Raw genomic sequence first — 23,164 nt, 5'->3', positions numbered from 1 at the left:
CAAATTCTATATCAAACACTTGAAGAAAATTGAAGAGAAGCAAATACTTCCCAATTCATCTGTGAGGTCAACATTAATATCAAAATCAGACAAGGGGCACCTGGGTGGCTCAGTGGGTTAAGCCTCTGCCTTTGGCTCACGTCATGATCTCAGGGTCCTGGGATCGAGCCCCACATCGGGAATCTCTGCTCAGCGGTGAGCCTGCTTCCCTCTCTCTGTGTCTGCCTCTCTGCCTACTTGGGATCTCTCTGCCAAATAAATAAATAATATTAAAAAAAATCAGACAACAATATTAAAGAAAATAAAACTATAGACCAATATAACTCATGAACATAGAGGCAAAAAAAAAATTTGTGTGTGTGAGAGAGAGAGCATGAGAGTGAGGGGGGCGGCAGAAGGAAAGGGAGAGGAGAATCATTAGCAGGCTCCACACTCAGCACAGAGCCCAGGGTGTTCAATCTTAGGACCCTGAGATCTTCTTAACACATTAAAAGAATGACAGGAGAAGTCACAAACTGGGAGGAAATATTTGTAAATGATGTAAGTGATAAAAGGCTTGTATCCAGAATATATAAAGAATTCTCAAAACTTAATAGTAAGGAGCAAGCAAACCCCCAAAATAGGCAGAAGATTTGAAGAGTTAGCTTTCCAAAGAAGATATACAAATTTCTGACTTCAAATAACTTGAAATTATTAGACTTCAGGGAAATAAATACAAAATCTCAATATCATTAGTCATCGGGAAGATGTAAGATTAAAGCCGCAAAGATATTATTTCACATCTATTAGAATATATATAGTGCTGGGGATATAAAATGATCCAGTTTCACATTTTAGAAACTGTTTTATAAGTTTCTTGAGAAGTTAAATATACACTTATCATACACTTATAAATACTTAACCAAAAGAAATTAAAACCTATGTCCATACAAAGCCCTGTAGTAGATACTCATCTTAGCTTTATTTGCAGTAGGCAAAACCTGGAAGCAAACCAAATGTCCTTCAACAGGTGAATGGATAAACAAATTATAGTATGTCCATATAATGAAACAATACACAGCAATAAAAAGGGCTAAGCTTTTTTTTTATTGATATGTAATGTATTATTAGCCCCAGGGGTACAGGTCTGTAAATCGCCAGGTTTACACACTTCACAGCACTCACATTAGCACATACCCTCCCCAATGTCCATAACCCAACCCCCTTCTCCCTTCCCCCCTCCCCCTGGCAACTCTCAGTTTGTTTTGTGAGATTAAGAGTCTCTTACGGTTTATCTCCCTCCCGATCCCATCTTGTTTCATTTATTCCCTTCCTACCCCTAAAACCCCCCATGTTGCCTCTCAACTTCCTCATATCAGGGAGGTCATATGATAATTGTCTTTCTCCAATTGACTTATTTTACATAGCATAATACCCTCTAGTTCCATCCACGTCATTGCAAATGGCAAGATTTCATTTCTTTTGATGGCTGCATAGTATTCCATTGAATATATATACCACATCTTCTTTATCCATTCATCTGTTGATGGACCTCTAGGTTCTTTCCATAGTTTGGCTATTGTGGACATTGCTGCTATAAACATTCGGGTGCACGTGCGCCTTCGGATCACTACATTTGTATCTTTAAGGTAAAAACCAGTAGTGCGATTGCTGGGTCGTAGGGTAGCTCTATTTTCAACTTTTTGAGGAAAAAAGAGGTAAATTTTTGATACATGGAGCAATGTGGGTTAATTTCAAAATAATGAAGGAAGTCAGACAAAAAAAAAAACCCATACTGTATGGTTCTAATCTAAAACCCTAAAATATGCAAACTACACTATAGCAATAAAGGAGATTAGTGGTTGCTTGGGGATGAGAAGTTGAAGAAAGGATAGAATGCAGGGATTACAAAGTGTATTAGAAAACTTTTGTGGGGTGGTGGATATGTTTATTATCTTGATAGCGATAAGTTTTACAAGTGTATTCAAATGTCAGAACATCAAATTGTACTCTTTCAATATATGTAGTTATTATGTGTCATATTATGCTTTAATATAGCTACTTTAAAAATATATCAAAAGTTTTTGAAAAATTGTTTTTAAATTTAGAACTTAGCCTTTTTTTCTTAATTTGAAACTGTGGGGAAACTGTTTTGAAACTCTTACTTTTTTTTTTTAAGATTTTAATTATTTGAAAGAGTGAGAGCTCAAGCAGGGGGATAGGCAGAAGGAGAGGTCAGAGGGAGAAGCAGACTCCCTGCTAAGCAGGGAACACAATGTGGGACCCAAATCTAGGACCCCTAGATCACGACCCAAGCCAAAGGCAGATTCCCCACCTTTAAAAATTAATTATCAAATTCTTATAATAGAATCATCTAATTAGTATGTATAAACAGTATATAAAGTATAATATATTAAAGTGATAGAAATATGGGGGGGCAGTTCAAGATACTGAAAATTTTAAAAACAGGCAGGGTTACAGGCTGTATTTTGTTCTTTCAAGAGTCCTATATTGAAATCCTAACTCCTGATAGCTCCTGATATGACTGTATTTGGAGGTGGGTCTTTAAAGAGCTAATTAAGTTAAAATGAGGTTATTTGAGTGGGCTCTAATCCAATATGACTGATGTTTTAATAATAAGAAATTAGGACAGACACACACAGAGCAAAGACTATGTGAGGACACAAGGAGAAGATGGCCACTGACAAGCCAAAGAGAGAGGCCATAACAGAAACCAGGCCTACTGGCACCATGCTCATATATTTCTAGATTCCAGAATTGTGAGAAAATTCTATTGTTGAAGTTACTCTGGCTCTGATACTTGTAGTGGTAACCTTAGCAAATTAATATAGGCAGGATTAAAAAAAATTAAAACATCTGGAAATTAAATATATAGTTCCTAAGCTTATAACCTTGTAGGAGATCTTTAAAAGCAGTTTACACAGATTCCCTTTTCTTTTTATAGAGAAAATTAGTAAACTGTACAGTAGAACTGAGGAGTTCACTTGGATATTAAAAATATAAGGGAGTTAAGGTTCATGGAAGATTGAATGAGAAGGTCCAACATATCCCTAATATGAGTTCCAAAAAAGAAAACTAGAGAGAATGAGAAATAGAACAATAAATGAAAATATAATAATAGAGAATTTTTCAGAATTGATTAAATACATACAGCTTCATATTCCAGAAGTTTAAGTCACAGTCAAAAGAAATAGATATATATCCATACCTAGATTCATGGGCTTGGACATACAGAACACAATAGACAAAGAGAAGTTTTTTAAAGCCATCAGAAAAGAAAACATGGATTAGTTATAATGAAAAAACACTTGGGCTAAATGTGGACTTCATAACAGCAACAATAGAATCAGAATTTGGTAAAATATTACCTTAAAAGTGCTATGAGAATATGTTGTAATTATTTTTAAAATAATAAAAGAAGAAAATTTATTGAAGAATAACCTAAAACAACATTGTCTAATGGAAATATAATATGTATCATAGATAAAATTTAAAATTATCTAGGAGCCTTTTTTTTTTATTTTTAATTTTTTATTAACATATAATGTATTAGCCCCAGGGGTACAGGTCTGTGAATCACCAGGTTTGCACAGTTCATAGCACATACCATTCCCAATGTCCATAACCCCACCACCGTCTCCCTACCCCCCTCCCCCCCGGCAACCCTCAGTTTGTTTTGTGAGATTAAGAGTCTCTTATGATTTGTCTCCCTCCTGATCCCGTCTTGTTTCATTTATTCTTTTCCTACCCCCAAACCCCCTACATTGCCTCTCAACTTCCTCATATCAGGGGGGTCATATGATAATTGTCTTTCTCTGATACTTATTTCGCTAAGCATAATACCCTCTAGTTCCATCCACGTCATTACAAATGGCAAGATTTCATTTCTTATATTTCATTTCATATATATATATAGTATATTATATATATAGTATATATATATATCTTCTTTATCCATTCATCTGTTGATGGACCTCTAGGTTCTTTCCTTAGTTTGGCTATTGTGGACATTGCTGCTATAAACATTTGGGTGCACGTGCCCCTTCAGATCACTACATTTGTATCTTTAGGGTAAATACCCAGTAGTGTGATAGCTGGGTCATAAGGTAGCTCTGTTTTCAGCTTTTTGAGGAACCTCCATACTGTTTTCCAGAGTGTTTGCACCAGCTTGCCCTCCCACCAACAGTTTAGGAGGGTTCCCCTTTCTCTAGGAGCCATTTTTAAAAAGGCTTAAAAAGAAATAGATGAAGTTAATTTTACTGTATTTAATCTATTAAAATATTCTAATATGTAGTCAATATAAAAAAGTACTAATAAGATGTACACTTATTTATACTAATTTAAAATCTATTTTATATTCATAACCCATCTCAATATACTCTAAATTTCATCAAGAATATTTAGGTCTTATGAAATGTATTGATGAAAAAGTATATTTACATACTCAAGCTGTTCCAAGCATACTTTAAGCAGTTTCCCAATAACTGATTAAATATTCATTCTTAAATTTATTTATTTTTTTAAGTAGACTCCATGACCAGCATGGAGTCCAACACAGGGCTTGAACACATGACCCTGAGATCAAGAAGTCACTTAACCAACTGAGCCACGCAGGTGCACTTTCATTTTAAAATTTAAAATATATGTGAAATTCAGTTTATCACTTATGTTAGGCACATTTCCAGTTCTTAAAAGCGGTATGTGGGTAATCGCTACTGTACCAGAATGTGCAGATAGAATTTAATGTCCTCTTAAACTGGCAAAACAAAAGCATTTTCATGAAAAAGTGAATATTTACCATCAATGAAACATCACTGAAGAAACTACTAAAAGATGCATTTCCAGAAGAAGGAAATTTAACCCAGAAGGAAGAAGAAGGCTTAACAAAGGAATGATAAGCACAGCAATTAGCTAACTTGATGGCAAATCTAAATAAGCATTGTCTATATTAAAACATCAGGAAAGATGATGTCAAATTTAAATTTACAGATAATAATATTTAGGTAAATGATAGGAGTTAAAACAGCTTAAAGGTCTGACTTATGGGAATGATAGGTTTATTGACTTTAGAGCTTGCATAGTAATATCCTCAAAATTTGTGAGATAATCAGAAAACAAAAAGAGAAATGTGCAGGTGTGCCTGGGTGGTTCAGTGAGTTAGGCCTCTGCCTTGGGCCCAGGTCATGATCTCAGGGTCCTAGGATCGAGCCCCACATCTGGCTTTCTGCTCAGCAGGGAGCCTGCTTCCCCCTCTCTGCTTGCCTCTCTGCCTACTTGTGATCTCTCTCTCTGTCAAATAAATAAAATCTTTAAAAAAGAGAGAGAGAGAAATGTGCAACTTCCAATCTGGTAGAACCAATGAGAAATAAATAACTGAACTCAGCCTTGAGAAGAGAGACAGAGCACTGAACTTCAAACTGATTTCTTGGTTGGTTGGTTTTATAAGCCTTTGTAGTAAATATAGAAAGTTTTTATGGATTAAAATCTTTTGAGTAAATCTTTGTACAGTCTATGCAGCTTTTAAAAGACCAAATCCTAACTAGTCTCTTCATATTACATTCCTAATTATCTACAATCATAATTTTCTTGATTAACAGGGTGTATCAGTTGTCTGACAAGCCACATCTTGCCCTGTCTTTATAAAGCCACAATGAACAGGTCCTTCAAGTTAAGTGTGTTTGAACCAGACAACATTACCCCATTTCTCTCCCTGGAAACAAACCATAAAACATGAAATTAGTACCTAGCATTTTTAAAATGAATAATGTCAGTTGCTTAACAAGTGTATGAAGCACTTGTAATAAACCACGCCTCCCCCTCATAAATACACAGTCAATACACTGTTTTGATTTGAAATTTTTTTTGCTCAAGATGTGACAGACCATTTTACAAATTTAAAGAGTCATACATTTTTTAAAAATTTGTTTGACAGAGGGCATGTGACAGAGCACAAACAGAGGGAGAGGGTGAAGCAGGCTCCCCCACTGAGCAGGGAGCCCAACATGGGGCTAAATCCTAGGACCCTGGGATCATGACCTGAGCCAAAAGCAGATATTCAACTGACTACAGGTCATTCTTTCTAGCCTCATCCTGTGCTGATAAAAAGAATTTTACTCACAATAAGTATTGTTTGAATTTCATATTTAAGGATTTTTTTTTTTTTAATATTGAGGTATCATGTATGTAGTAAGGAGTGTTGTGCTTTTTTCTTTTTAATAACTGGAAGTTTGTACTTCTTAATCCACCTCACCTACTTAATAAAGAGCATTATTGTTAATTGTACAGCCTGATGAATTATATGAAAGCACACACCCATATAACTACCACCCAGATCAAGATATAGAACCTGGGAGGTCTCCCTCACGCTCCTTCCTTTCAGTTCTCCTTCTTCCTCCTCCTCCGCCTCCTCCTTCTTTGATTATAGCTGAGACACAGTGTTACATAGTTTCAGGTATACAACACAGCGATTCAACTTCTGTATATGTTATGCTGTGCTCAGCACAAATGTAGCTACCATCTTTTATCATACAACCCTCTTACAATATTTATTAATTTGGGGGGGAAGAGAAAGAGAGCCTTGGTGTGGGGGAGGGGCAGAGGGTGAGGGAGAGAGAGAGACTCTCAAGCCGGCTCCACACCCAACATAGAGCTCAATCTCATAATCCTAAAATCATGATCTGAGCCAAAACCAAGACTTCCGCGTTTAACCAACTAAGCCACATAAGTGCCCCTACAATATTATTAACTGTATTACCTATGCTGTGCCTTTTATTCCCATAACTTATTCATTCCATAACTGGAAGACTATATCTCCCACTTCCCTTCACTCGTTTTTCCTACCCTCCACCCTCTCCCTTTTGGCAGCCATTGGTTTGTTCTCTGTGTGTATAGATATGATTCTGCTTTTTGATTATTTATTTACTTATTTTTTAGATTCCACATATGAGTAAAATCTTACGGTATCTGTCTTTCTCTTTCGGACTTACTTAGCATAATACCCTCTAGGTCCATTCATGTTATCACAAATGGCAAGATCTCATCCTTTTTTTGTGAGTTGTAATATTCGTGTGTGTGTGTGTGTGTGTGTGTGTGTGTACCACATCTTCCTTATCCATTTGTCTACCAATGGACACTTAGGTTAATTCCATATCTTGGTTATTGTAAATAATGCTGTAATAAACATAGAGCTGCATGTATCTTTTTTGAATTTTGTTTTGTTTTGTTTTGTTTGGGTAAATACCCAGTAGTGGTATTACTGGATCATATATTTCTGTTTTTAATTTTTTTGAGGAAACTTCACACTGTTTTTCACAGTGGCTGCACCAGTTAACATTCCTACCAATAACACACAGTTTTCCCTTTTCTCCGTATCCTCACCAACACTTATTTCTTGTCCTTTTGATTTTAGCCATTCTGACAGGTATAAGATGATATCTAGTTGTAGTTTTGATTTGCATTTCCCTGATGACTAGTGATGTTGAACATCTTTTCATGTGTCTGTTGGCCATCTGTATGTCTTTGGTAAGATGTCTTTTCAGGTCCTCTCTCCATTTCTTATTTTTATTTTTTATTCATTTTTTATTTTTAAAGATGTTATTTATTTATTTATCAGAGAGAAAGAGCCTAGCAGGGTGGGTGGCAGGTAGAGGAAGGAGCATGACCTAAGCCGAAGGCAGATGCTTAACCAACTGAACTTCTCATGCATCTAGCTCTGTCCATTTTTTAATCAGATTGTTTGGTTTTTTGGTGTTGAGTTGTGTAACTCGTTTCATATTTTGGATCTTAATCTGTTATTGGCTATATCATTTGCAAATATCTTCTGTTCAGAAGGTTGCCTTTTTATTTGTTGATGGTTTCCTTCGCTGTGCAAAAACTTTTTATTTGTTTTTTTTCTTTTTAAAGATTTCATTTCTTTATTTGAGAGAGAGTCAGAGAGGGAGAGCACAAGGAGGGAGGGGTCAGAGAGAGGAGCAGGGAGCCCAGCAGATGTCCGGCTTGATCCGGGGACTCAAGGATAATGACCTGAGCCAAAGACAGACATTTAACTGACTGAGCCACACACGCACCCCAAAAGCTTTTTATATTGATGCAATCCCAGTAGTTTATTTTTGTTTTTTGTTTTCCTTTCCTGAGGAGACATAAGTAGAAAGACATTGCTATAGCTTATGTCAAAGAAATTATTCCCTATGATCTCTTCTATGAGTTTTATGGTTTCAGGTCTCACACTTAGGTCTTTAATCCATTTTGAGTTTATTTTTGTGTGTGGTGTGAGAAGGTGGTCCACCTTCATTCTTCTGCATGTAGCTGTCCAATTTTCCCAACACCATTTGTTGAAGAGACTGTCTTCCCCCATTGGTATAGTCTTGTCTCCTTTGTTGTATATTATTTGGCCATATACATGTGCGTTTCTTTCTTTTCCTAGTTAATTCTTGACTACCAAGAATAATCATTATTATGACCTGTTACATAGATAAATTTTGCTTGATTTTAAACATCATATAAATAGAATCATACAATGTAAACTGTTTTGTGTCTGAATTCTTTTACTCAACATTCTGAGATTCATCCACATTATATGACCAAGCTTTTTAAAGAAAATGTTTTATGATTACTTCTCTATATTCTCAAATACAGAAATTAAAAGGGTGCTTTATGCTTCCTATCATTTAGTAACCAGTTAAGATTGTTACCTTTTGGGTGATGTGTATCAGTCATGTTTTACATTTTTACAAGAAATGTGTCCTAATATTTCTTTTTGGACAGTGGAATCATTTGCCATTCAAACAAGCCTCCTTCTCCCATTTCTCTTCAGAAGGACAAATTCTTGAAAATGTAAATAGGATGGGGTATCTGAAGAGCAGCAGAGAATAGCATTAGTAATCACAAAAATATTTTTCATAAATAGCTTCAGATCATGGTCATGTGGAATCATGTTGTCATAATTAAAGTCAATTTCTCTCTGGCAAAAAAAGTTTCTCTCTGTACTTCCTTTTTCTAGAAATTGAAAATATAAACTAATCTTCATTAACTTTTTCATCCAGTTCTTAAAAAATGAAATAAATGCCAGTCATCCTTAATATTTTTTGTTTTTCAGCTATTGTATAAATTCCAGGTCTTCGAAAGTAAAGAGAAGTTGCTGAGTTCATTCTTGAAAATTTGTAATCTTTTTCCTCCAGTGTTATTCAGATAGCAGTAGTGGGAATAGTTTTTTTAGGTACTTGAAAACGTGTTGGAGGGAGAAAAATAAAACTTGTTTTATAAATGGCCTTTAATTTAAAATTTATTTCTGTTGCTGATTACCTTGGTTATAGTTTAATTTGTCTGACAAAATGTAATGCAGCCACTGCATAATCTACAGAGGCTGTCAGGAAGGTGCTGGCAAGCAGTAGAAATGCCTTTGAAAGGGGCGCCTGGGCTGCTCAGTTGTTAAGCATCTACCTTCGGCTCAGGTCATGATCTCAGGGTCCTGGGATCAAGACCCTCATCCAGGTCCCTTCTCCATGGGAGCCTGCTTCTCGCTTTCCCACTCCCCCTGCTGTGTTCCTTCTCTCGCTGTCTCTCTGTCAAATAAATAAAATCTTAAAAAAAAAAAATGCCATGCTTTAAGAAGTTTGGCACTGGGTTCCAAAATATAACCAAGTTTTGAAATAGACTTTACCATTCAAGATGAGCATTGTCACAACTACTTGATTGGGTTGGTTAAATAAGATATGATTGGCATATTTTCAACAAGAAACCACTTTCAAGCAAATTTGTCTTTTAGAAGTCTGCAGCATAAAAGATTTCATATATGGGAAATAGTTTCGTTCTCGACATTTGGACTCTCCTTAAGGAAATAAAATTTGTTGTTAGTCCCAGTGTCTTTTCTAAATACAAGTTGTATATGTAAGGATACATGCATATATCAGACAAGGTAGGAGATCAGAGGTGCAAGGCCTGAAGAGATACAACATAGATATTCCCTGGATTTGTAGAAAGGGGCAAAAAAGCAAAATGCAAGAAAGAAACAAAACAAGATGGAATCGGGAGGGAGACAAACCATAAGAGACTCTTAATTAACTCACAAAACAAACTGAAGGTTGCTGGGGGGCAGGAGGGTGTGGGATAGGGTGGTTGGGTTATGGCTATTGGGGGGGGTATGTGCTATGGTGAGTGCTATGAAATGAGTAAGCTGATGATTCACAGACCTGTACCCCTGGGGCAAATAATACATTATATGTTAATAAAAATAATTTTTTTTTTAAAAGCAAAATGTATAGGAAGTTCATTTGTAGTTTTCTTTACTTTGGGGATAAGAAAGAAAAAACCAAATGAAGATCATTTGATTAGGTGAGTAAGGCAACTTATTTCTAAATGCACAGTGGGATCTTCAGTTTGGTGCCATTTATCCAGCTCCTTCCTTATAAATAGAGAAGAACTATCTAGGTCTTACTTCTAGTCTAAAATTATTTCTGACAGGCATTCTGCTTTTCTAATACAAAATGACTTTATTATAATTTGAATAAAACACTCTCGTTTGCCATATCTCTTGAAAAATGCCTCTTTTGTGGCTTTATAAACTGAAAAAAAATTAAGCATTAGGGGAGAATATAAACTCGTACATACTCTCCATCTCCTGATATTCTTACAGTCCGTTAATTGACATAGAAGTGAAACAAGTACAAGGTCAAAAAGCAACTTAATTGAGCTGTGATACCATTTTATATGACCCTCTTAAGGGTAATAGTTCTTTTATGTGTGTCAGCTCAACTGATATAGGTATCTGAATCTTCAGGAAGCTTTTAGAAAATACTGTGCAGAATCCTGTGCCCTGTCTCCAAAATTCACACCAAAATTCTGAGACTTAGGACACGAGGAGACAGGAGGCTTGTGTTACCTCAATCTAAGGCAGATCCTTTGTAAATTCAAAGTTTGTTTCAATATTCTGATTAACTAAGCTGACAGTTCTTTCGACTCATACTTGGAATAACTGATAATAATAAAGATTCAGAAATAGAATAAAGTATAATCTCTCAGTGAATAATTTAAACTACCTGGTATTGAAAGAAAACTTTGTTTTCCTTCATAATGAAGCTCCAAAATAACCTTTTTTTGTGACTGGCAAAATGTAAATTGGCAAATTATTGTCATAGCAGAGCAGGACAGAAGGACACCTTTAAAAGACTGTGAACCTGTGGTTAAATGTTGGAATTGTAAACAAATTCATTTTTTTTTCCAAATATTGCAATTACGTCATTATAATTGCTTTGTACCTGATCTTTAAGAAATTCAGGGATGCCTGGGAGGCTCAGTCAGTTAAGCGTCTGCCTTCAGCTCAGGTCCTGATCCCATGTGCTGGAATCAAGTCCCACATTGGGCTCCTTGCTCAGCAGGGTGCCTGCTTCTGCCTCTGCTTGCTGTTCTCCCTGCTTGTGCTCACTCTCTTGATCTCTCTCTTCCTCTGACAAATAAATAAATAAAATCTTTTTTTAAAATTTCATAGTTAATATCCTTAAAACACTTCCATTCTAGAAGAAACGTATGAAAGCAGAGTTACAAAAACATTTTGTTCAGTATTTTGGTGTATGATTTTTAGGTGTGCAATTTTTATTGATGAGTGCAAAGAAAGGGGAGGAACTTAATATATGAAGAGAATAAAGTAGACAACTTCCTCAGAATATGATACGAATGAAAGAAGACGTGAAAGGAACTGCTGCTATTTCTTTCATGCTCTTTGGATTGGGTGGCCAAGAAAGTTTGCTGAAGTAGAGAGCAAATTCATAGGGACCTGGTTCCTTCTGTATTCATATTATCTAGCCGTATAAGCCCTGTTGCTTTTAATAATCATAACCAATTCAGTTTTACCAATATAGATTGCCTATATACCTCTTTTTAAAATTCAGATCTCTTTGGTGTTCTCTTAACAAGATGCACGGTTTGGAATTACCTCAAGAATCTTGCAAGTGCATAAACAAAACAAAACTACTAGAAGCCTAATTGATCAGATGCCATACCAAGATTCCAGTGGTTGTGGTTTGGATAGGTGGCTTGCATGTGTTTAGTGTTCAAAAGCAAAAAAGAAAAAGAATGTGTATATTAGTGTGAGTAAATGTCATCATGAAGAAAAAAATGCGTTTTTTTCCTATTGTAGTCAAGAAAAGCTCATAAAATACATCAATTTGGAGGGCATGTCTGCATAATTTCATTTTATCAGCATGCTATCACTTCTATTACAAATAAAAATTTTTAAAACTGTATGTTGATAACATAGTTGATATGTGTACATCCCAGATAAACATCTTCATCTAATAATTTATGTCATACCTAAAGATAATCACTAGGTACAGTAAAACACCAATTTCACATGAATAGTTAGTAAGTACAAACTGGATGATTATAAAATTGTAAACTAGTTTTTCTAAATTTGGTAACATTGCTAACTAGGAATACAATATAATAAATAGAACACTTATAGAAGGTACATTCCCCCAAGGAATTAAAGAAAAAATAATATTTTAGGATGCTTAATACTTTAAATTATCCATATTTCTAATATGACTTCTAGATACTAGATGTCAAAAAGTTCCTAAAAATCTAATTTGATCTATTCTTCTGAAATTTACAGTACCTGTTATATATGGTATGCTCCTTGTGTTCCATTCCATGTGTGGGGGAGCTAAGTAGGAGATTGAGGATGAACTTAAATACAGTGAGTTTTCTTAGATGTACTGTCTACATGTGGTATCTTCAAAGAAAAGACATTAAATAGTAATAGCAACCACTGTTGTCTGTGTGCTGCCAAAGAGATCATAATAGCCACTACTTTTGTATTGTACTTACTGTGTCCTAGGAACAGTTCCAAGGGCTTTTTCCATGAATCCTCACAACAACCTTACCTATCAGATGAGGAAGTCGAGGCAAAGAAAGGCTAGGTAACTTATTTAAGATCACAGTATAAGCTATAAAAGTCAAACCTAGGATATTAACCCAGGGATGCTGGCATCCGTCTGAAGTCCTAATCATTATACTATACTTCCTCTCTCTCTCTCTCTCTTTTTAATTTTTAAAGATTTATTTACTTGAGAGAGAGAAATAGATGTCTTAATTCCAATTATTTGCACTTTTTTTTTCAAAATAGGATTGCTATTTTATTCTGATCCATGTCAGAGAAACTGAAGTTTCAATTTATGAGTAATCAACAAATTTTGAATTGGGAATCGATCTGTCACATAGCCTATAATTCCCAGTGAATCTTAAATAATTTATCACAAAGTTTTACTAATCAAGTAAAAGTTCAAACATTCTGAACCGATTTTTTTATTCATTGTTATGCCAGATGATTTATTTAACACTATATATGTTTGTATATACATACAAACTGAATTTTTGAGAATTGTGTATTAAGAGTGACTTCATCAAATTTTTTGGAGTTTGGAACAGTGGCCACTGCATAAATTTTTGACAAGCACTCTAATAGAACATATGGAATAGGAGGACTACAATTTCTGTATATATACTTAAATAGGCAAAGGGATATTTCAGGCCAAAATGATGTCATTATTCTAAGTCTTTAGATGATTTCTGTTTAGTTCTCTTATCATGTTTGTTACCGGTCATGGTCATTGCCCTAATCTTTATACCATAATTGGAAGGCCAAAAAATAAAATGAAGGAGACAATAAAAAGTAAACTCTTCTGGGGGAAAAACAGTATGGTGGGGCACCTGGGTGGCTCAGTCGGTTAAGCATCCGACTCCTGATTTTGGCTCAGGTCATGATCTCAGGGTTGTGAGATGGAGCCCCATGTCAGGGTCCATGAACAGCTTGGAGTCTGCTTGAGATTCTCTCTTTCCCTCTCTCTGTACCTCCCCTTCTACCCTTCCCCTCACTTGTACTCACCCACAGATCTGTGCTCTCTCCCAAATAAATAAACTAAATCTTTAAAAAAAATTAATTTTAATATAAGCATGGCTATGGGACTTATTTTAAGGGAACATTGGAAAGAAGCTCTGAGTAAGATATTTCTTTGCATATCAGATTTTTGCTTATTTCTAACTTTGCCTCTCGCCACTTGTTTAAGCAACCTTTTCTGTGGAATGTTGGTAAAAGTCTATAAATAGAATCATTTAACTACTGGAATCAGTTCACATCTGATTTACTGTTTCATAATAATAGCATTCTTGAGGATAATCATCACACAAGTAAAACACAGGACATCAAATTACAAGCTTCTGGAATTCCATTTTTAAATATTCTTTTGTTAGCATTCTGTGAAGGATTTTGCATGCATTTGCTTTAAATTCTTCCCTTGTGGTTAGACAAGGACAGTGAATTATACTGATTTGAGCCACTACTCTAAACTTCCTCACTTGTAGGTTTGCATAACCCTTTACAACTATTGAAAAATATATTTTGTGGTTTGACTGTTCTCTAAAGAATCTAATACTAAATGTCGTACGTGTGTGTTTTGGGTATTTAACAGCAATGCAGTTTGTTGTTGCAGCTGCTTTAGCTGTATTTCCAGACCTTTAAAAATCACATTTGAAAACAATGAAAATATCTGTCATTTCTTTATGTGTGTGCGTTTTCTAATAAGTGAAAATATGACCCACCTTGGTGATTTTGTTTCTCACTGCTCTCTACCATTTCTCTGCCCAAAGATCTTGCTGTTCCTTGTACAAACTTAATAATTTCCTGACCACATGTCTTTGCTTTGGCTGTTTCTTTTCTTGGAATCTCCCTCTTAACCATGAGCCATGGTCAAATCTTACTCATATTAAAGGGCCACATATAAAAAAAAAGGAAATTAATTCTTTCTTCATTGTAGTTGAAGTAATTATGCTGTCCTCTAAACTCCTTTTTGTGTTCTTTTTTCTCTCTTAGATACATTATGCTTTCTATCTTCTATTTATTCATAAATACATTTTATCTCCCTAGTAGTACTGTAGGCTCTCTGAGCAAATGACTTGTCATGTTGGGAAGGTTGTGTTTACATATGAATACTGTTTATAATAATGGTATACCTTAGATATTCAGTAAAAACAAACAAACACAAAGCTGTTGTATAAAGTACAATTTGAAAGATAAAAGGTCTTGCCAGAGGACCAATAGTTTTGCTGACCTTGGTTGTGCTGGTAAATAAATCTCTTAATATTGTAGTGCTAAGCAATTATGGATTACCTTCACCTTCAGCAGTTTCTGTTCTGTGCTACCCTGTCAAGGATGGGGTAGGGTTAGTCTGTGGCCTCGAATGAGGAAGTGAAGTGTAGCAAGCTCTTTTCTGGTCTAAGTGGACACTAGCACCCAATGTGGCAAGACAGGACATAGCCTTTAGATGTCTGAGTGGTATTTATGCCTCTCCATTAGCTGTGATTTCCTATTATTTATAAATTCAAGTGGTAACAAGTATACAAAAAAATCATAATTCTATCCCCAAATAAGTCTGACAGGAATCAGAAATGGGAGTTAAAACCCTAGCCTCCTCTCTTAGATTTAGGATTAGATACTGGGGAATGGCATAGAAAGGCTAATAAAAAGAATCATTTAAAATAGTGGGGGTGGAGATTGGCAGTGATGAGTGAAAGTGTGAGAGGGAGATTGTAGCATCATGCGTGCACAGATGCCCAAAAGAAGAACAACCTGCGGAAAAAAACTGACAAGGAGCCATTAGTCTTAATGTTGGAGTATGTCCTAACATTAAGGGTATGGTCCTTGCCCTTGATTTCTTTTCTATCTGAACTCATTTTTTGCTGAGCTCATCCAGGCGCAAGACTTTGAATACCGTCTATTAGGCCATTGACCCCCCAAATGTATCTCCAGTTCAGACCTCCTTCCCAAATTCCATCCCACCTGCCTACTGATAGCCCCGTTTGAATATCTAATAGTTACCTTAAACATAGCAGGTCCCAAAGTAAAGTTCTGATTCCTACCAACACCTCCCAACCCCTACTTCTGCAACCCGTGCTCTAACTCAGTTGAAGACACTCCATCCTTCCCATTACTGAGACCAAAATCTTGGAGTCATCCCGATTCTTCTCATTCTCTTGCTTCACATCCAGTTTTTCAGGAATTCTGTTGTCGCTACCTCTAAAATACATTCGGGTCCCAACAGGTTCTCACCACTCCTACTACCACTATGTGGTTCCAGGCCATCATCATCTCATACCAGATATTAGTAGGTGGCCTTCCTTATTGTTCTCCTAATGTTTGTTCCGTTTTATTGCTAATTTGAAAGGAATTGATTGTAGACAGTTTTATAATATCTGTGACATGGAAAATATCAATATTTCGAATAGGATTGTTAGGCAAGGAAAATATTGTTCTGCCCTGTTTGAGTTCTCTTTCATCAGACTGTGTAATATTTATGCATGAAATACCCAAGAAGAAGCTTTTAACAGAAAATGTGTAAAGTGGCTATGAGAGACAATATACTTAGGCTTTACCAGCTGTGATGACTCATTAAAACATATTTTACCATAAGAATTGCAGGCCATGTTTTTAGCTGCCTGATGTGTGATCGGGTGGGACTATAAGGACCACTGGTCTGTGACTCAGCTTCGGTGTAACAGGAGATGTGCTCACTGATGAAAGGATACATTCAAACTCATTTTTCTTCCTTGACACAGTTACTAAAGACATGTTTCAGATTCATAAAAAATACAGGAGAACATATAATTGTCTTTTTAATCTTCAGAAAAGGAATGAATTTTAATAGTTTACTTTTTATTAACGTAAGTCAAATTCTGGTTAAAAAGTCAGAAAGGATGAATAATTCCATTCTAATAAAAGTTGTTTTCAGGAAAGCATAGATACTGTAGTATGTTTAACAAATTGTACCTTTGACTTTGGTCAGTTTCTTAGACATAGAGAGATATCAGTACAGCCTGCTGGGCTGAGAAAGAGTGGCACCAGCAGCCACAGACCTTTTGTATCTCCCCTCTAGCAGTTTCTTGAGTCCATAATCCAGGTCATGTAGCAGTTACCTTAAAACATAGATTAGTTTCCTTTTGCAATGGGAGGACAGAATAAATTACCTCTAATAAGTCTATTTTGTTGAGCCTAATGTATACTTTTACTTTTGCGAGCAGGCCTGCTGAAATCGAAGGAGAGAGAGAGAGAGTGTGTGTGTGTGTGTGGTGGTGGTGTTGTTGTTTTGTTTTTGATACTCTCTTAAACATGTGCTGTTAGGCACCCATACATGCAAACATTGAAACAAAAAAATGTTAGAGACCCCAATGATCACACTTGGTAGTACAGAAGCTGTCTGAAATTCTGGCAAAATAATGAACAAATGCAAACAAGACAAATCTGAATTCAGACAAATATCTATTTTGATGCAGAACGAGAGATATTCTCTATAGTTGAAACCTTACTAAGTCCAAATCTGATGAATTATCAAAGGAATTATTTTCTGTGTTTCAGAACACGATAGTCTAAATGAGGAAATCTTAACATAGGGTCCATGGGTGGGCTGTAAGGAGATCCTTGAATCTCTTTTGTATGCAGTTTTGTATAAATCTATATCCTCAAAAAAAGAGACCATATTTTTCACCAAATCCTCAAAAGAATCCATGATTCCCCCCCTCCCAAAGTTTAAGGAACCACTCGATCCTTATGCTCATCTATATCACTGTGGTCAAGTTTTTGAACCAAATTTAATTCTTATGACTGACAGTGAAAATTTTCTATTTCTGCTCTCCGAGGTTTACCATCTAAGTTTTAAAAGGTTAAGCCAAATCAAGGTGATGTTGTTAATAATGCTAGCAATAGTAGATACATGAAAGCCATTCTCTTTGTAGCATGTTGCTTTGGTGTATGTTAACATGTTAACATAAATATGAGTAAGTTGGGAGAGTCATTTAAATTATCTATACTGCGATTATAATTTTAAACAGGTTTTTTTTTTTTCTCCTTTTTATTCTGTGTGATTACAAACCAGTAAGCATAGCTGATCCTGCTGCCCTTGGTTTCATCATTTCTCCGTGGTCTCTGCTGTTGCTGCCATCCGGTAGTGTGTCGTTTACAGATGAAAATATTTCCAATCAGGACCTTCGTGCATTCACCGCACCAGAGGTTCTTCAAAATCAGTCACTGACTTCTCTTTCAGATGTTGAAAAGGTAATTCTTAAATATTCTTGCTTGATTTTTTGTTTTTGTTTTTGTTTTTTGTTTTTTTAGTGGAGTAGGAAATGTAAAAGGCACTGGGCTAACCTACCTCAACCCTCTGAAAAAACAGCCATTGAATTTTAAATAATTATGTATTCAAGAAGTTCACATTATTTTGTGTAAGAATCCAAAGTAGTTTTATAAAAATTTATGGATTGAAGAAAACATTTTTAAAATGTGAGCTGAAATTAATTCATGTTTAAAGATATTTATTAAATGCCTGCTGTGTATAAAGAACTGTGCTTGTGAGAAAAATGCAAAAATAACTATAAATTGATCCTGATCAGCATACCTGGGTGGCTCAGTCAGTTAAGCATCCGACTCTTAATCTCCACTCAGGTCTCAATATTCAGGTCATGAGTTCAGGCTCTGTACTGGGCTCTGCACTGATTATAGAGCCTACTTTTAAAAAAAAAGAAGAAGAAGAAGAAAATTGATCCTGATTAATGTGTATAAAACCATCTGTAATATATGGATTGAAATAAATGCTGTATACAGGGGTAGAGTATATTAGGATGCTGGAGAAGAGCAATTTTTAGCTTAGAATGATAATTACAGAAAAGGTAGCATTTGTATTGGACTATGAAGAATGAATAGAATTTAGAAAAGTAAAAATAGGTAGAAATGAGCATTACACTCAAGGTTATTACTACATGCAATGATAAGAGGTAAGAAATTGCCCACTGTGATAGGGAAATACTTAGAAATACTTAGGAAGGCTGTGGATAAAAAGAAGGAAGCTATTTGATCAGAATAAAGAAAACTTTGAATGTCAGACCCTGAGACTTTCTTCTGAGTCATATTTTTAGGACAGTGACATAGTGTGATTTGTGATTTTAGAGGGTATGTTTGACAAAAGTGGATAACTAGGTAAGATGAAAGATAGGAATTGGATTATATAGGAATCTGTACAATATATAGAATCTATACTGCACCCACAAATAAGAGAATGTATAGGAACTGAACTGTATAGAAATCTAACTGAGGTGTTTTAATAATTGGGGGGAAGAACTAAAAATCAAATCATGCCTTGGGAATGTAAAGGCATGGATGAAGGGGATACAATGGAAGTGAAGCTAGCAAAGTTTGACAGTTCATTTGATGGAACAATTAAGGAAAATTTATGAGAGAAATATGCAGTCTGAGGATGGCAATACCATTGACATCAGATCTAATCAGGCTGTGAAAAAATAGATAGTGTGCAGCTCACTGTGGTAATTTAGATATGGAACTTGGAGAATTCAGAATTGGGTATGAATATCATTTCCAATACATTTTCCACGTTAAGTGTAAAAATTAACCTAATATTTTCTAATAGTAAAATTATTAAATGAAGAAGTATGTGCATTTTACTTGAAAGAGTTATTTATTTGAGAGAGCAGGAGCCAGAGGAGGGCGAAGGAGAGAATCATCAAAGAGACATCCCGCCATGCAGAGAGCCCATCACAAGGCACAGTCCCAGGACCCTGAGATCATGACCTGAGCCGAAGGCAGATATTTGACCGACTGAGCCACCCAGGGGCCCCAGGATCTCTAAATCTTACTGAGGTTCAAGATATTTACAAACCAATGAAATAGCATATTAAGTTTTGTATGTCTGAGCACTTTTGAAGAACAGTGTCCATAACTTTATCAGTCTCTCAAGTGGATCTGGTGACCTCAGAAAAATGAAGAAAAACTGCAATAAAGCCATGCCTACCTTACTTTTAAAAATTTCTATTGAATTTCACTAGGGTTTTCTTCTAATTATGAAAAGTTTTGCACAGGTGTTCATGAATTCTTTAAAGTATTGAAAATCCACAATAAAAGAAAAAAGTGCTTAGTTGAAACTTCAGGTGTACAAGTGCTTTTCATTTGCTGAAGGCTTTCCCATTTTGCCCCATGATGTCAAGATACCCAAACTAGTAAACTGTCCTGTGTTTAGGTACTGTTAGAGCACATGTTTGGGAAAGTGATTTGACACCTATCTATTACTAGCCTAAGTACTTAGGAGCAGGGATGGATGGGTGTGGGATTGTTGCCATTACTATGTTAAAATAGAGTTGATTTCTTTTTTTGTTTGTTTTTTCAAGTGGTTGCACAAATTTATTTCTTATTTATTTATTTTTACAAATTTAAATTTACATTAGGAATGTGTCAGAATTCAATTTGCTTTGCATCCTTTTCAACAATTGGTTGAAATACTGCCATGTTAATCATCAAGGAAATGCAAAGATATATGCAATGATTTTTTACTATATATTATATATAAATAAATGTAAGTGCATTTCCTTGATGATCAGTGTATCTTTTCATATGCTCAGTAGCCACTCAAATATTCTTTTTTTAAATTTTATTTTATTTTTTAATTTAATTTTATTTTTTTTCAGTGTTCCAAGATTTATTGTTTATGCACCATACCCAGTGCTCCATGCAATATGTGCCCTCCTTAATACACACCACCAGGCTCACACAACCCCCCATCCCTCTCCCCTCCAAAACCCTCAGTTTATTTTGCAAATGATACTACAGACAAAGGGCTGATATCGAAGATCTATAAAGAACTCCTCAAACTCAACACACACAAAACAGATAATCATGCGAAAAAATGGGCAGTAGAGTTGATTTCTTAGTGCATCTAATTGGAACTCCTAGTTTACTCATGCTTCAAAACCGCCAGTGTAATTCTAAGTGTAAAGAAAATCAAAGGCAATTTTCTTGATCCATTCCTGTTTGCAATATAAATATAAGCAAAGGTCAGAGGAATAGTCCTATATTCTAGTATTCTTTTTTTGGTGGGAGTGGGGTGCAAAAGAACATATATCTATTTGACAACTAATGGCCAATAAATTCATGGAAACTAATTTGATATTGTTAATATGGAAATTAAAATTAAAAATCACCATTCTAATATTCTGATTTTAATGGGGAAGGGGTGTACTGAAAAAGAGTATGGTAACTGCATTTTATGACTTCTATGAGTTAAGGATATGTCATTAACTAGCATTCAATACATGTGTACTGTTATTTTTAAAAATAATACTCAATGCCTAGCACAGTATTGTAAATAATAATGAGTGCTTAGTAAGACCTTGATGCATAAAAATGTTCTCTTTATTCAATGGAACTTGTTTGGAAACTGTATATGTTTGGAAAAAACTTTCTTCAGTACCAGCTCTATAAATAGGCACTTTCATTTATTTGCCTTAAAATTTTACTTTTCAAGATAACATGCCTCTTTAAAACTACACAGGTTTATACAGGTCACACTAAGCTTTTGATCCTCTGGCTTTTCTGTTTTACTTGGTAATTGTTTACTTCCTGCTTGCATAGCACATGATGTACTTAATTGGGCAGTTCTTTTGAAATCAGTTTGATGGGATTGGAACCTGAATCAAATTCTTGTTTTGATTTGTCTTCAAGAATATTGATATGCCCCAGGGATTTGTACTATATCCCTGATAAACCAAAGGAATCTTCATTTTTAAGTGTTCGTTTCCACCAACTTGCTGTCTAAATGTCAGGAAATATGGTTGTTACTATCTTTGTGCTTCTTGAATATCAAGGGTCATTTTTGTAAGAACAATACTGGACTTCTCCAACCCTAGCAGTAGCCTCAACTGAATTTGTCAAAAAAATACCTGGGGCACCTGGCTGGCTCAGTCCATGGAGCACGTGACTCTTGATCTCACAGCTCTAAGTTCAAGCTCCACATTGAGTGTAGAGATTACTTAAAAGTAAAATCTTTAAAAAAAAACAACACCACCAAATTCCTTTATGCATATTATAATTTATTTACTTTATATTAAATCTTATTAATGCATCCTTTCCCCCCCTCCTTCCCATTTGTCTATTCATTCATCCATAAATTTGACAAGTATACTTGTTACCTGATGGGCACTATGGAAATCACTAAAACAAACAAACAAACAAACTCGAGGACTGTCTAGTACCAGAGTCTAATATGAAGTAAAATCATTAATTTGAACATTTTAAATGCTGGGGTTGTGGAGATAATCTATGTCACACCCACTAGGATGGCTACCAACAAAAGAACAAAAAATAGCAAGTGTTATCAAGGATGCAGAGACAACAGAACTTTTATGCACTGTTTTTAGTTATGTAAAATGGTGTGACCATTATGGAAAACAGTATGGACATCCCTGTGTGATTCCTGTGTAATCCAACAATCTAACTTCTGGTTGTATATCCAAAAGAATTCAAAGGAAGGTCTTGAAGAGATAGTTGCATACCCACATTCATTGCAGTATTATTCTTAATACCTCAGAAGAAGCAACCGAAATGTTCATTGATGGATGAATGGATAAAGAAAATGTGGCATACACACCCAACAGAATATTATGCAGCCTCTAAAAAGAAGGAAATCCTATCACATGCTACAATATGGGTGACCCTTTGGACGTTATGCTCAGCAAATAAGCCAGTCACACAAAGACAAATACCGTATGATTTTACTCCTGTGACATATCTAAAGTAGACAGACCATAGAAACAGAAAGTAGAAACATGATTACCCAGGGCTGGTGAGAGAGGGATGGAGAAATTTGTGTTTAGTGGATATAGAGTTTCAGTTTTGCAAGATGAAGAAGTTTGAGAGTTCTGGTGTACAACAATATAAATATAACTTGTCCAGTCTGTTCTTTAAACTATAGTCAGTACATTTTTAAAACCCCATGTCTGATCTTATCCTTTTGCTGCTTAAAATTATTCAGATTCTCTGTTTCCCTTGAATAAACTCTAGACTCTGTACCATGGCCTTTGAGTGTGTACTGTGCAAGCCTTCCCTCTGAGCACACTTTTTCCCAAGCTCTATGCTTCAGCCATTCTGGACTTCAATGTCTTGGATGTGCTAAGTGCTTTATTTTTTTCTTAGCCTTTGCAATTCCTTTCCTTCAGCCTCCAATACTCTTTCATGCCATCTCAGCTCTTGTCTCATCCCCTCATTGCCTGGCTAACTTTTCCTGTAGATCTAAAGCTTTCTTTTACACTAATTGTACTCTCTGTATACTGTCTTGTACATCGC

At 35.5% G+C, this 23,164-nt stretch overlaps 1 protein-coding gene across 12 annotated transcripts in view; it reads left to right on the top strand.

Moving 5' to 3' along the window:
• The window catches only part of PTPN13 (protein tyrosine phosphatase non-receptor type 13), a 204,879-nt gene that overhangs the window by 56,349 nt on the left and 125,366 nt on the right, over positions 1 to 23,164 (top strand). For all 12 annotated transcript variants that reach the window (XM_032862136.1, XM_032862218.1, XM_032862233.1 and 9 more), the window contains exon 3: positions 17,916 to 18,094. In XM_032862136.1, the coding sequence (XP_032718027.1) occupies positions 17,916 to 18,094 (179 nt within the window). The remainder of the gene's footprint in view (positions 1 to 17,915; positions 18,095 to 23,164) is intronic.

This window comes from Lontra canadensis, unplaced genomic scaffold (genome assembly GCF_010015895.1).
Source record: "Lontra canadensis isolate GAN:19392208 unplaced genomic scaffold, GSC_riverotter_1.0 scaffold1, whole genome shotgun sequence".
NCBI classification, from domain to species: domain Eukaryota; kingdom Metazoa; phylum Chordata; class Mammalia; order Carnivora; family Mustelidae; genus Lontra; species Lontra canadensis.
Note: the sequence above shows the minus strand (reverse complement) of the source record. Positions and strands in the feature narration are given on the sequence as shown.